Here is a 16,037-nt window from a genome sequence, read left to right on the forward strand (position 1 = left end):
GGGAGCTAAAAAGGAGACCCATAAAAATGTGAGGCAGAGTGGGAGAATGTTCCATTTGCCGATTCACTCCCCAAATGCCTACAACAGCTTGGACTGGGCCAGGCTAAAAAAGAAGCCCAGAACTCCATCTGGATTTACCACGTGGATGACAGGTGCCCGTGCACTTGAGCCATTATCTACAGGTTTTTAGGAAGCATTAGTAGGAAGGTGGATCAGAAGCAGAGTAGCTGAGCATAAAGCTGGCATTTTGACATGGGATGTGGTCAATCTGGCAGCTTAGTTGGCTGCCCCACAAAGCCTGTCCCTTGAGTTTAGTACTTCAGAAGAAATAAGTTATATGTTACTAGTAAAACTTTGGAATAACAGAGCACAATTATCCTAAGAAACTACCTACTTCAGCCCCATGGCATGCCCTACATGATGCATTTACATTCTTTAAACTTGGTGGGGACTACATTAGAAAGAATGCATTAATAGGAGTTAACAGCACAGAATAGAAGGGAGGAAAATAATTGATGACTATAGTCTAAAATAAGTGTTTTCTCTAGGCCAAACAATTCCAAGGGAGCAAGCAGAGTGCTATAAAGGAGAATTATCAATTTATTTGGCAATATTCCCACTAGCTTGGTCACAAAAATCATCTTTTATTCAAGTTCCTCCCTATGCAAAGGAAAAGGAAGGGTGCTGTTAATTTAAAAAATATCCTGAGTACCTACTTTGTTTAGTCTTAGGCTGCTCCCTGGTTTCCCAATCCATGACTCCTCTGACGCAATCAAAACCAAGACTCCACCAATTCTGCCACAACAAAGCAGCTACGGCACTGAATGTTACAAGTCTATGGTTTACCAAATGCCACCTTGGTATTGAATATAGAGTTTCTATCTAGAAAGACTATCTTCACCCTTCTCTGCTAAAGGGTAAGAATACCACTTTGCTCTCTGAAGAAGAAAACCCTTCTGAAGATGAAAGTGCTAGCTGTGGGGTCAGCATTGTGGCATAGTGGGTGAAGCTGCTGCCTACAACAGCGGCATCCAATATGAGTGCCTGTTCATGTCCCAGCTACTCTACTTCCAACCCAGTTCTCTGCTAATGGCCTGGGGAAAGCAGCAGAAGATGGCTTAAGTGTTTAAGTCCCTGCCAACCATGTGGGAAACACAGATGAAGATCCTGGCTCCTGGCTTCAGCCTGGCTGGGGTCCTGGCCATTGCAGCCATCTGGGGAGTCAACCAATGGATGGAAGACTTCTCTTTCTCTGTGTCTGTCTCTCTCACCCAACTGTGACAAATAAACAAATAATAAATAAAAAAAAGAAAGAAAAACAAGGAAGTGCTAGTTCTATCTTTCAAGACTGTTTTTCACAAAAAACTTATAGTATGGTCTTCCACTGGGGTTTCTCCACTTTTCCCTGCCCACCCTCAGCCTGGTACACTCTAATACAGACAACATGACCAAGGGTGAGTTCAGGCTCCTTGCTTCCTAGGTGTGTCACATGTGTCTCTCTGTCTCTACCACCCTTGTGCAGCCATTTCACTCAACAGTCCAATCAGCAAAATAAATTAGGTCATCTGTTTATCTTGGACAAGATACTCCTTTTAATGCTGTCCAGTATTACAGACATTTACACAACCAGTGTTCGTGATTTGTACTCAATTTTCAGTTTTTGGGAGAACAGAACTATTCTTTCTGTGTGTTTTCTAGGTTGTTACTCATGTTGCGAGACCAGATATATATTATGACTTAGTTTGTAAGGTCAGATTTCACACTGGCTCTTCCTCCATAAACTATTCAGAATTTTATTTTAATTTTTAGATATTTATCTATTATACAAATTATCAAATAGCCTTATGGCTTCAATTATTCTAGGCAGTCAATAAAATTACACACTATAAATGACTTTGTTTTTATCATTGTTCTGTGAAGTCTTTGCAACTTTGGATTCCTGAAATTTAACACTGAGAGTTTTTGCAGGCATCATTAATACATGTATATTGTTTATTCTGCGGACATACTTTTTCTTTTTTTTTTAAAGATTAAATTATTTTATTTGAAAGGCAGAGTTACAGAGAAGTAGAGGCAGAGAAACAGAGAGAGAGAGAGAGAGAGAGAGATTGAGAGGAGAAAGAGAGAAAGGTCTTCTTTCTGCTGGTTCACTCCCTAGATGGCTGCAAAGGCTGGAGCATGGAGCCAGGAACTTCTTCCGGGTTTCCCATGCAAATGCAGGGGCCCAAGGACTTGGGCCATCTTCTACTGCTTTCTCAGGCCATAGCAGAGAGCTGGAGCAGAAGTGGAGCAGCTGGGACTTGAACCAGTGCCCATGTGAGATGCCAGCATTGCAGGTGGCAGCTTTACCTGCTATGCCACTGCACCAGCCCTGGACATATTTTTCTTTTCAAATACTCTTTGATTTTCCCACTCTTCCTCAAATTTAGGATAATTTTTATCAGTTAGACATAAATACTTGTTATTTTCTCTTTCTTCTTCTTCCCTACAAAATAATTATGTTTCTACTCATTTTAAGAGAGAGAGATCTTGAAAATGCTTTCCCCTGGGTGACTTTTTTGGGTGCAAATATCTCTGAGCAAATATCATGCAATTATATTATCAGCAAAACAGCTTGTCAGTATTACAAGTAAATAAACCAGTAGCAGAAAATTTGCAAGCTTGGGAAAGATCTACATTTGCAGAGAAATAAGAATTTTTCTTCATTATTCCCTAAAAACAAGCTAGGATAATTTTATAAGCATCAATGGTATTTAACGAACCTTTTAAGTTCTGTTTCTGATAAGTTCAAGCTAAGTTATTAAAAAAAAACCAGTATATCAGAAGACAGTCGGATTTTGGGGAAATTTCCCAGAAATTTTATTATGCTTCTAACAACTTGGAAAGTAATAAGAACTGATATTTGTTATTAAATGATAAGTTTTATTTTGAATGTGCAACAAATAAGAAACCACTATGTATAGGTCAGGCATCCTTGACCAGTGAAATGATTTGGCTTCTTTAAATAAGAGAAAGAAGCTGAGGCCACAAAAATTGGACCCAAAACCTCCAATATCCAAGGACTAAATGAAAACTATTAGTGAATAAATCTTTCTCAGATGTTGCTGTAAGCCTAACGTGATTATTCTTACATTAAAAAGCGGGCGCTGGCAACATGAAAAACTTTTCAGGAGGCTTAAGTCCCAGACACGGAATTAAGGCTTATTTCATACACATCTTGCTTTTTAGATGAGATTTTTGAATCCAATTTGATGTCCTGTATCAAATCAGGCCAAAAAAATGAACCCAAACTTAATGCAGAGCCTCCAAACCAGTATCTGTGAGTACATTGTCCTGAGTGAGAAGGCCATGTCATTTTGGTATGAATCTTTGAATATGGGGGAAAAATGGATGGAGGTAATTAATATCAAGTATTTTCTTCCCTTTTTTGTTCAAAAACTATCCGTACATTAATAACCTTTCTGTTTGTTATGTTGGAAGTGTTCAATTCCACCAAACCATATGAATAGTCAAGGATACATCAGGGAAAGTTGCCCTGTGTTTTTTCCCCTGGCACAGAAGCCATTTTGCTAAAATTATTCCATTTAGATTATTTTTACCTTGATGAGATAAATTTTCTGCTTACATATTATGACATCTTCATAGCCAATATCACATTCCGTAATTTTTTATTAAGGGATTTCTAAACTTCAAAATGGCATAACACACTAACAATAATAATGTTTCAAAATAGAAAGCAAACTCCCTCCTCCCTTTCCCTCAGCCCATGATGTCTATGATTTTGTGATGTCTCCATACCACTAGAATTCTAAATATATCTGTGTGTATGTGTGTGTGTGTATATATATATATATACATACATGTGTGTATACACACACACGAAAAATTGAGGCTAGTGAGATGGGATAATAGGTAAAGCCATTGCCTGTGACATTGAAATCCCATATGAGCACTGGCTCGAGTCCCAGCTGCTCCATTCTGATCCAGCTCCCTGCTAATAATGTCCTAGGAAGGCTGCAGAGGATGGCTCAAGTGCTCTGGATCTTGTACCCAGGTGGGGAATGTAGAAGAAATTCCTGATTTTGCACTGGTCCAGCTCAGGTAGTTGGGGTCATTTAGGGAGTAAACCAACAGATGGAAAAGCTCTCTGAATCCCTCTCTTTCTCTATAACTCTTCCTTTCGAACAAAAAAATAAACAAATCTTAAAAAAACAAAGAATTTTATATCATCTTGCTCTTGTTGGCTACCTGATGACTTTAGAAATGCACAGATGTATTCCTGCCAGGAATAGGAGAAAGTTTCAGAGCCATATTCATCAATTATATATTATTTGAGGTATATTATATTAGCAATCAAAATGAATAAATTGTGAACCACAGTACCTATATTAAAGTGAAGTTTTTAACTCGTGTAATTATTCATATTCATGTATTTCATTCATAGACGTTGAAACATCATAAGCTTCAAGTGTTTCACTTATCATACAAAGCTCTTGTCTCCTTTACCTTTCCTCTTTCTCCTGTCCGTTCTCTTTGTCTCTCCATCTTTCCTTCTTCTCTCACTCTCACTCTTGCTTATTGTGGATATTTTTGTCTACTTCTGATGTTTTAACTATTTAGTACCAAGAAAGTACACTTTCAACTTTCTATTATCTTCCTTGCCCAAAGAAAATGTTTTTCAACATACCATGATTATGAAAACACTTTTGCTTTACATCACCTAAGAAACAGATATCAAGTAAACCAATAATTATTTACATGTGCATATTGTGATAGAAGTATTTTCCTTAATGTTCTGAATGAAGTATAAAATTATTCAGGTTTTCCAAAAATTCTGCTATACACGACTGTCCTCAAGGAAAAGTGTTTCCTTGGAGAATCTACAAGTTTAGGACGAAGCTCAAGTGATCTTTCTGTGCACTAATATTTATGAATTGCTGAATTGCTGTATATATATGACTTTTTCTCATGTCCACTTTTAAGACATTCCTTAGAATTTCCCAAATTAAAGAAGCTATGTTCCTTCAGGCAGTCATCTTGCATTATATTATAATAAATGAGGTAATAAATTCAGATAAGTTAACAGATCATCAATTCTGAAAATGGTTGAGCCAGAATATAACCTCAATTCCATTTGATTCTGAAGCCTGTTTCATGCCAAAATTTTGGGTTTTCTAACTAGACCAAATTAACTGGTTCTAGAGACCAAGATTTCTTTACCTTTCAGTCAGATTATTTTAAAAATGTTTAAATTAAAAATTTACATTGAGGTTTTTTTCTCTGGTGCTATGGAATTTGGAAAAATGTGTAGGTTAAAGAAGTTTCGACTTGGCTGAGTGATATGACTAGTGGCATGCCCATATAGCCATGGTCTATAAATTCATATTGATAATCTCTTTCAAATTTATCTTTTACAGCTAAAAGCATAATTATTTCTCAAATCTTCACACGTACTTCATATTAAGAATGTCTTTGCTCTGTGTCTGGTAGCATGATACTAACATGAATTATTGCCACAACATATGATAGGTATCCTATAAAAATCAAAGTTACACATGGAGCGAGCAATCTGAAGTCATCTATATTCCTTACCTTTACTACCACTGTGACAGTAGCAATACCAGGTGGCATTGTTCCATAAATATCAAAAGCCTCCACCAGAAAAGTGATGGTCGCTTCCTGGTCTGGAAATGCTTCATAATCCAAACTCCGTAAAAGTGATAGTTCTCCTGTAAATGGATGTAGTGCAAAAAAGTGCTTCACTTCTGGGCTTCTTATCCGATAAGACACATTTGCTCCAAGGTCAACATCTTTGGCCTGTAACAAGTTAAGTAGAATAGTTCTATAAGTGGCATTACCAAAATAGAGACATGTAAGACTGATGGCAATCATGTCCTAGAATAACATAAATAGCATGGGTGTAAAGATCACCAAAAGACAAATCATTAAAGAAAAGCATCTTTGTTAAGTAATTTTTAACAGAGAAGAAGGGAGGGAGGAAAGATGTAGAGGGAGTAAAAGATAAAGAGAGAGAACCGGCGCCGCGGCTCACTAGGCTAATCCTCCGCCTAGCGGCGCCGGCACACCGGGTTCTAGTCCCGGTCGGGGCGCCGGATTCTGTCCCGGTTGCCCCTCTTCCAGGCCAGCTCTCTGCTGTGGCCAGGGAGTGCAGTGGAGGATGGCCCAGGTGCTTGGGCCCTGCACCCCATGGGAGACCAGGAAAAGCACCTGGATCCTGGCTCCTGCCATCGGATCAGTGCGGTGCGCCGGCCACAGCGCGCTGGCCGCGGCGGCCATTGGAGGGTGAACCAACGGCAAAAGGAAGACCTTTCTCTCTGTCTCTCTCTCTCACTGTCCACTCTGCCTGTCAAAAAATAAAAAAAAAAAAAAAGATAAAGAGAGAGAAATTGACTCATATAATTTAGACAATGTTTACTTTATTATTTGATTTTGACTGAAATATTACTAATTAAATGGATCACACCACAGTTACAAATGTCATAAATGTTTATTATTTTTGTTAGTTCAGTGATCATTAAAATGGTATTTTATATAAAAATAAATTTTATTGGATGATTTCCATAAACAGAGCAATACTAAAGGGCTATTAAAAATGTAAGTAAAAATTTCTTCCAATAGCAATTCTATATTTCATTCATAAAATCCTTTTGTTTATAGAGAGCAATGAGATGAACCAAGGCACAGTCTGTGCCCTCCAGTTTATGTCCTTAGAGAATAAACAAGACTGACATACCAAAATATAAGGAAGAAATAAATGATGTCATTTATAAGGACTCTGAATTGTGAATGTCATCCTCTGGGAAAAAGGATAAGATCCTGTGGAAGGGGAATGAATGTATTACTCGGCAGTACTGACTGGCAAAGTAACTCAGGTAGAGAAATGGAATAAGCATGATGAAGATGCGGAAGCTGAGGGTTTGTCAAAACGTTGATGACAAAACGTTCCTGTGAACTTCAGTCTCAGCCCCCTCCAGTGAATCACTGACATTACAGAAAAAGAGCTTGTGAAGCCAGATATTTTCATTATGTCCTTTTCTGGCCTAAAATTTATCTTGTTTCCCAATTACCTTTCCAATCAAGCTTGATCTGCTGACCACAGTGAGAAGCAGCATGACATTTTCTTGCTCTTACCCCCGTCCCCCGCAATCTCTCCTCTCGCCAAGGATTTTGAGCAGATTTTTTTTTCACTGTTTTGCTTCAGTAACTCTTACTTGGCCCTCGGTTCACAATGTAGAACCAACTTACCCAAGTTATTGTTGAGTTTGCCCTCAAGATTAGCTTAGGAGCTCTACCTATGACTTCCTAGATTCCTTGTATCTCCATTTTAGGATGTTTATTTTAACTATTGAGTAATTGACTCAGAACTAGTCTAGTAACTGACTCAGAATGAAAACTGCATGAAAGCAAGGAATCTGTCATCTTCACCTTTAAATCTCCAAAGATGAGCAGTGGACCTGTTATACAATTATACCCTGAAGATGTGTGTTTGTTGAATGAATGCACAGAAGGAGGAATAAATGAAGAGATAATTGTTCTCTCACTGGTCATCATCATCTTTATTTGGAATTATTAATAACCTTAGCAAATATCTACTGATTTGAAAAATGGAAGGAATATAAATTCTTGAAAATCATGCTAACAAATTTAAATTTGTGCTTTATAGGATAGATTAGGAAAATACCTTTGTTTTTCTAAAAAAACATTTAATAGACAATCTGTAAAAGAATTAAATGGGGCAAATGTTTAAAAACACAGATTTATGGATAACCTGATAACATACTAAATCAAGATATTAAATTTCCTGATAATATTATGTTTTTAGCTAAAAACTGAAAAGGGGACTTAAATATTTAGATGCTATTAAAAATGATATTGAAGTCCTGGAAGACCCTTGTAGTATATCAACACTGTAAACATAAGAAAATGGAAATATAATATTAAAAAATTAATGAGTGAACAATATCTGTAAAATATAGGAAGCATATACACATATATGGGTTCATGCATATATATGTTATATATGCACATACCCATATGCATATTTATAAAAATTCAAATATAGGATATTTGTGTGAGTCCAAAGTGAGAAATGAATAATATACATAAAATAATATCTAAGTACTTTGGAGGCATAAGGTAGGAGATAAGTATTTTTATATATTATTATACTGTTAATCATTAAAATAAATATATAGCATTACTTCTGTAAATTAAAAAATTAAGATAAAAATTAAGATAAAACAGTTTTTATCTTAAAAGTACACCACTTCTCCCCTTATTTTTTGAGATAAATAAAATATGGTTGTCACATAAACTATAATATACAATATTGAGATCTGTTAAAACATGTTGTTTATCTGCAATTGAAATTTACCTATGTTCCAAGAAATTTTATTTAATAAATTTGGCAAAGATATTGTATGGAAAATCTGAAAATGTAGAATTCATGAAATCAGTGCTTCTTTCACTCACCTCTATTTGAAGGAATGTTGTACCAGCTGGCAGATTCTCTTCCACAACAACAGTGTATGTTGAATTGGTGAATACAGGACTATTATCATCAATATCCAAAACCTTGATGGCCAGGGTCAGAGTTGAATGACGAGGGTGGACTGCTCCATCAGTTGCCACAACAACAAGTTCATAGTAATCCCTGACTTCCCTGTTTAGCTTTACAGCTGTGTAAATACTCCCATTTGATGTGATGCGAAAAAGATTATTGAAGTTGCCCAAACTGTAGTGCACTTGGCCATTTATTCCAGCATCTGGGTCTGTTGCCTGAACAAAACAAAATAAAATAAAGAACTCAAATATGTTTGGTTAAGATGTTGATATCTGTTGCCTTATCAGGAAGGGACAATTGACAAATTCTAGCACTTTGTTATAACCAAATGTTTTTCCCTAAGGAGAAAATTGAAAGTTGAATAGAAATGCAATGCAAGGAGTAAAACTTGGGAAATATAATTTAAAATTCTTCATTCCAAATGGACATAACTTGCAAATTAATATCATTAGCAAAAAGAGTAATAAGAGTAATATGTAACAACCGAGGATGCTCATACAATACTGAATTTCCATGTATTATTATCTCTCTATAAGATTTTGAATTTGAGGTAAGCATTTAATTTTTAACTAATTCAACATAATTTAATAAGAGACAAGATCCCATGCAAGCTTTTATTCAAGCACTTTATATTAATTTTCATAAACATATTTAACTGCGCTATTACTTCATTGACTCCTCCTGATATTCCAAGAGTAAGTCCATTGTTGCCATTTTGTAAATGAGAAAGCTGTGGCTTATGGAATTTAATTGTGTGCTTAGGGTTACACCTGAAATAAATGACTCAACACTTCAGTTCATAGTACAATATGTTGCATATAAAACTAATTAACACATAGTTGTGGAATTTATAAATAATTGGATTTATATTTTTAATTTTAAATATTAAATTCCATATAAATATTAATTTATAAATATTGGATTAAATGACTACAAGGAATTGGTATTTGTTGCTCAATCTTCCAAAACCCAGATGGAAGTCAAAGAATAACTAACGAACCTGAAAATCGTTGTTCCTAACATTAGTACACTGATCTCCAAATAATACTTGAGAATTGTTGATGTTGTTATAAACACTTAACCCATGTGAAGTCACTTTGCATCAAACGTTTGAGAAAATACCTTTGTAATTGGATATCATGAGGACTAATCTTACCTAAAACTGCAAAATGATATAAATTATATCTCACAATCAAATCTATACATTTTGTTTCAAATCATGCTTTATGTTATTGTAATTACAAAAAAACTTTAATAAACCTTTGAAACCATAAAATGGAATATAATCGTGCTTCAAATTATCACCAAGGCAAAGAATAGAAACAAGACACGTTGCTGATTTATGAGCTAAGGGCACAATATTCTGTTAATCTCCGTAAAGCTTAGAATGTAGTATGATGCATTTTAACAGGACACATGTAGTTATATATCCAGCTTTCTATATACCAGTGAAGTATGTGAGGGTGGAGTTGCTGAATTCTTGGGTCATGTTTGAAATTATTGATAAAGTCTAAAATGTGAAAATCATGTTTGATACTGTGCTCCTTCTGTATGTCATAAAGTCAGACATTTTAATAGGATTGTTCCTGATTCATCAAAACATAAACATCATTGGGAGGTGCACGTCTCTTGAGGCTTACTTCTGAGAAAAGATGGAATAAGGGTTGCAATAATGCCTGAAGAGAAAAATGGTACTGTAAAAGATTTTATACTTAGGTAGACTTGGCCTACACATTATTGACAAATTTGTCAAGCTGTGAACCTCATTTTTTTGCCTGAAATGATCAATATAAAATAATGTTATCCAATAATACAATATAAATAGCTATCCTCTCATAATACTAATGGGAAATATTCAATCACTTTTTGTTGTCTATGGGGTATCTTAAGATCATAGAGTCAGTCATTTATGAAACCAGCAATTTAAATGACTCTTACTTACCAAGTTATTTTTCATTCATCCATACAACTGAAGAATAATTATGAAAATGATTCAGTTGACCAATGTGGCTGTGTGTGTTTGTGTGTAAATGTGTATAAAGGGGACAGTACACTGTTTTCTGGATATGTCCAGCTAGTTAAATGATATTTCACTAGGATTTTCAAAAATATCTATACAGATATTCCTCAACTTTAAGTTATACATAAACACATCATTTGTTGAAAACATTTAACTCAAAACTACGTTTAACAAACCCAACCTACTGAACATCAGAATCTCATCACACCTTAAACTGTGTTGTTGGTTTATTTATTTACTTTTAATTTTTTTGAAAGGCAGAGAGACACAAAGACAGACCTTCTATTTGCTGGTTCACTCCCCAAAGGCTTGGAAGAGCTGGGACTGGGCCAGACCAAAATCAGAAGCTGTGAATGCAATCTGGGTTACCCACACAGGTGGCAGGCATTCAGCCATGTGACCAAACACCCTATGTTTCCCAGAGTGCACATTAGCAAGAAGCAGACCTGAGACTCAAATCAAGTGCCATTTTAGCCACTATAGTAAATGTCCACCTCTATGGTTATTTCTCCTCATAAGATTGTGTCTGATTGTGGGCTGCCCAATAATGCTAACCAATATCAAATCACATAGTAATAGCTTCAGAAGATATCAAAACTCAAAAATAGAGCTATGATTTCTACTGAATATGTATTGCTTTTGTGGCATCAAAAATTTGAAAAAATTCTGAGTCAAATCAAGCTAAGCCATAGAACACTGATATTCACTTTTTATTGCTGTTTTAACAAATTACCACAAACTTCCCAGCTTAGAAAACACCAATTTATTATTTTAAAGCTGTGTTGGAATGTTCAACTTGAGTTTCACCTAAAATCAAGGTCTAGGCATGGCTATAGTATTTTTTGAAGGCTCTAGGAAAATGTAATTTCCTTGTTCATTCAGAAATATTTTCATTTTATTTGGAAGGCAGAGAGGTTGAGAGGCAGAGATGGGAAGACAGGGATCTTTCATCTGCTGGTTCACTCCCTAAATACTCGTAACAGCCAAGGATTGCCAGGCTGAAATCAGGAGCCAGAGACTTCAATCAGACTTCCCACAAGAATGGTGAGCACCCACGTACTTGAATAATCAACTGCTGCCTCCCAGGGTGCACAATAGCACGGCACTGGATAGAAAGGAAATAACCAGGACTGAACCTGGACACTCCAATATGGAATGCAAGCACCCCACAGGGTGGCTCAACTGCTGCACCAAGCAAGCGACCCTGTTCCTCCAGGTATTTCACAGAATCCAGTTGCTTGGGGGCCAGCATTGTGGCACAGTTAAGCTGCCACCTGCAACACTGCCATCTCATACGGGTGGTGGTTCATATCTTTTCTATTCCACTTCAAATCCATCTCCTTGCTAATGTGCCTGGGAAAGCAGAAGATGGTGACTCAAAGTGTTTGGGCCCCTGCCACCCATGTGGGAGATCCAGATGAAGCTCCCAGCTTCAGCCTGGCCAAGCCCTGACCATTGCCCATTGCAATCATTTGGAGAAAGAACAAGTGGATGGAAGACCTCTCCCTCTCCCTCTCCCCTTTTCCCCCTCTCGCCCTCCCTCTCCCCCACCTCTTTCTCTCTGTAACTCTTTCAAATAATAAATACATCTTTAAAATAAATAAATCTTTAAAAAAAGAACCCAGTTGCTTGCTGAAGGCTTCAGACCCTTCCCACCTTCCTTCACAGCCTCGTGAGGAAAAAGGCCAACGTGGAAATCACCCACGTCCCTAGGCTCATGTAACATTTCCTCTATCTTTCAAAGTAGCGGTCAAGTCCCTCCCATCTTTTCTTAATCTCTACTCCTTCATTCACTTCATCCCTTTGACCCACTCTTCAGCCTTCCTCTTCTACTCTTAAAGGTTTATAAAGATCCTTAATCTTATTCACACCTTTTGAATATATATAGATGAATATATATAGATAAATCTCTCTCTCTCTCTCTCTCTCTCTCTCTCTCTCTCAGGGCTGGTGCTGTGGCATAGCCGGTAGAGCCACTGCATGCAGTGTTGGCATCCCATATGGACACCGGTTCTAGTCCCAGATGCTCCACTTCTGATCCAGCTCTCTGCTATGGCCTGGGAAAGCAGTAGAAGATGGCCCAAGACTTTGGGACCCTGCACCCATGTGGGAGACCCAGAGGAAGCTCCTGGCTCCTGACTTTGGATCGGCGCAGCTCCGGCCTTTGTGGCCAACTGGGGAGTGAACCAGCAGTTGGAAGACCTCACACTGCCTCTCCTTCTCTCTCTGTGTAACTCTCAAATAAATAATTACATCTTCACACACACACACACACACACACACACACAGCAATCCATATTTTACAATGAGATAATTTATTGAGAGAAAATATCCAAATATTCCCCAGCAGACAAAATATAAGTGTTAATGTTATATGATGTATCTTTACCAATAGAGTGTCATAACTTCTGTGAAATCCATTTAAATTTGTATAAAACATGATTAATATGTCTAAATTAATGTATACATGTGCTTTTTTCTGCTCTACTACCAATTAATTCACTGAATGTCTACCTTCTTTAAAGGAAATGTACTTGATACTTATGAAATAAAGACCAACATTCCATAAAAATTATTCTGAAAAAATGTCAGTCAGACATACATTTAATGAAGGCAAATCAATGCAGGGCTTCTTCTTTACTTTCTATCTTCTAATTAATTGCAGAGCCTATGTAAGGTAAAGTAAGTTAAATGCCATGGACTGCCTGAACAAGGTAGTTTCACTGATTAACTATGTAAATATAGATGTTGGACATGATAATCAAACATAGAACCTTTTAGTTTGTGCAGTATTCTCAAGAACTTTGCTGGCCAAGCAGCTCAGTATGTGATGTTGTAATGAAACCATTTATCTTCCTAAAAATCAATTAGATGCTAATTAAAATTGTTAATAAGAAAAACAACACATATTCCTCCCCTTGTACTATATCAAAGCAATAAACAGTAATAGCTGCAACTTTATAATCATTTGTCAATGGTTAAGATATTTTTGTGCTTTACATCTTACTTTGGGTCTCTGATTTGTAGCTACTTATTTGTGAATGCATACTACTGGAAAATTGGATAATAGTCTGCTGTTGTGGAGAGACTTCACTGGACAGAACCATGAAGACTTGCAGAGCATAGTACTGGTAAACTTTAATCATTAAGATCACATTTCATAAATGTTAAAAGTCATCTTTTATAATCATTGTATTTTCAATGTTGTCTACTATGCCTCTTTCTCTTCATTAAAACAGAAGCTCATTACTGGGACTCCTGCAATCAAAAAATTCTGAGGTCAAAAAGATAGTATTTTAGTAATGAGAGTGTGAAATATTACACAACATCCAATTAGCCCAGTGGGAAGCTGGTAGGGAGCTTTACTCTACTTGAGCTTGTCCTTCACAGTGATTTTCTCACCTTGAAGTGAGAACATAAAACCTGTTGAGCAGGGATCTCAGAAGCAGGAGTCTGGCAGTACATGTTTAATGACATTACTCATGGAAATACATTTTTAAAAAGTTATTATCCATAGCATTTAAGATATATAAAACTGTTAGAAGAGAAACAATTTAATGACACAAGAGCAAGTTTTTCTCTTTCCACATAAATGCCTTTTATTTATTATTGAGCAATGGCAAGTAGATTTACTGACAAGAAAGTGATAAGCATACTTGGGTTCAAACCCCTAAATCATAAGCAAAGTGAACATGCTTTCAATAAACATTAGAATATTCAAATATTTAATCCGTAGGAATCTAGAAAACCCATATGTAAACTAATAATTTCTCAGGGGCTTAAACCCTAGATTAGATGCACAAATCATTTTCATACTGTCTCCATAATCTTGGGTGAGTCAATCATTCAAGACTTCAATTCTTCATCTGTAAAATCATAAGGCTATTTATGTTTTCACCTCTTATGAGGACTGAACACAATTAGAAGAGTAGTTAGATCAAATTAGGCAATAAAAATCTGACCATGCTTATATTTTTAAAGATTGATTTATTTGAAAGGCTGAGCCTCAGAGAAAGAAGGAGAGACAGGGTACGAGGGAAGAGAGAGGGAGGTTCTTCATGATCCTTCATCCAGGGGCTTACTCCCCAAATGGCCACAACAACCAGCTGTGGGCTAGGTGAAGCCAGGAGCCAGCAACTTTGCTCTGGTCTCCCATATGGGTGGCAGAGGTCTAGCTATTCACACCATCATCCACTGCTTTCCCAGGAACACCAGCAGGAAGATGGATCAGAGGCAGAGTAGCCAGTACTGGGGTCAGCATTCCAACGTGGTATACTGCAAGGTGTCCGGCACGTAACAAATCTTCCCAGGCAGATGAATCGATTAATTCACAGACTTTTATTGGGGTTCCACTCCCGAGTGAGGTTCCACCGGTCCCAACGGAGCAACAGAGCAGGGGCCGGGGAAGTCGCGCCTCAGAGATTGGGAGAGCTCCTTTTATAGACTCAGGGTATGGGGGTTAAAGGTTGAGGCAGGTCTGATCCTCATTGGTTGACCTTTAGGCACCTGCAGGGACCTTGACAAGGACTTTTCTTCCCCAGAAGTACAGGCCTTTCCTCCATGCGGATCCCAAAGCTACCAGTATACCAGCATCAAAAGTGCTGGCTCAACCCACTGTGCCACAATTCCATCCCCTACCCCATGCTTATGGTTACTACAGTTTTTAATATCTATATACACATATTTTTTAAAACATATATATTATGCCCTAAAGTTGTCCAAGAATTTTTTGGTAGAGCAAACTATTTTTTTAAAAGATTTATTTATTTATTTGAAATGCAAAGTTACAGACAGGCAGAGGCAGAGAGATTGAGAGAAGGCTCACTCCCCAAAGGGCTGCGACAACCACAGCTAGGCCGATCCAAAGCCAGGGGCCAGGAGCTTCTTCCAGGTCTTGCACATGAGTACAAGTCCTTGGGACTTGGGTCATCTTCCACTGTTTTCCCAGGTCATTAACAGGGAGCTGGCTCCAAAATAGAGCAGGTAGGGCCTGAATCAGAGCCCATATGGAACGCCAGCACTAGAGGTGGTAGCTTTACTTGCTATACTACAGCACTGGCCCCAACAGACTATTTTTACTAGATGGGTTCAAACATTTTGTTACAGGAAAATGGCAGCAGAGAAATTATTGTTACCTCGATTCTTTGATTCACATGGAAGGAGAATTTCCAAGCGGACAGCAGAGATTTAAAAAGATTTATTAGAGTCAAAGACCTCCAGCCAGAGCAACATGGGGGGTGGGGCTTCCAAAAAGAGGAAAAAAACCAATATAACCCCATGGCATTGAGGTTTTCAAGTACAATTTCAAAGGAAAAAAAACTTGACAATCAGATTGTCATTCAGTTACTAAGCCAGGAAAAAATCCATCAAAAGACCTGATTTACAGTCCTTTATGCTATGTGGCTTGCTCAAGATAAAACAGAAAACCATCCA

At 37.3% G+C, this 16,037-nt stretch overlaps 1 protein-coding gene across 5 annotated transcripts in view; it reads right to left on the minus strand.

Moving 5' to 3' along the window:
• Positions 1 to 16,037, minus strand: part of PCDH15 (protocadherin related 15) — a 1,661,037-nt gene that overhangs the window by 204,927 nt on the left and 1,440,073 nt on the right. For all 5 annotated transcript variants that reach the window (XM_089314076.1, XM_089314072.1, XM_089314075.1 and 2 more), the window contains 2 exons: positions 8,494 to 8,799; positions 5,593 to 5,817 (listed from right to left, as the gene is read on the minus strand). In XM_089314076.1, the coding sequence (XP_089170202.1) occupies positions 5,593 to 5,817; positions 8,494 to 8,799 (531 nt within the window). The remainder of the gene's footprint in view (positions 1 to 5,592; positions 5,818 to 8,493; positions 8,800 to 16,037) is intronic.

Source organism: Oryctolagus cuniculus, chromosome 15 (assembly GCF_051225735.1).
Source record: "Oryctolagus cuniculus isolate XC-2025 breed Fujian yellow rabbit chromosome 15, ASM5122573v1, whole genome shotgun sequence".
Lineage (NCBI taxonomy): Eukaryota > Metazoa > Chordata > Mammalia > Lagomorpha > Leporidae > Oryctolagus > Oryctolagus cuniculus.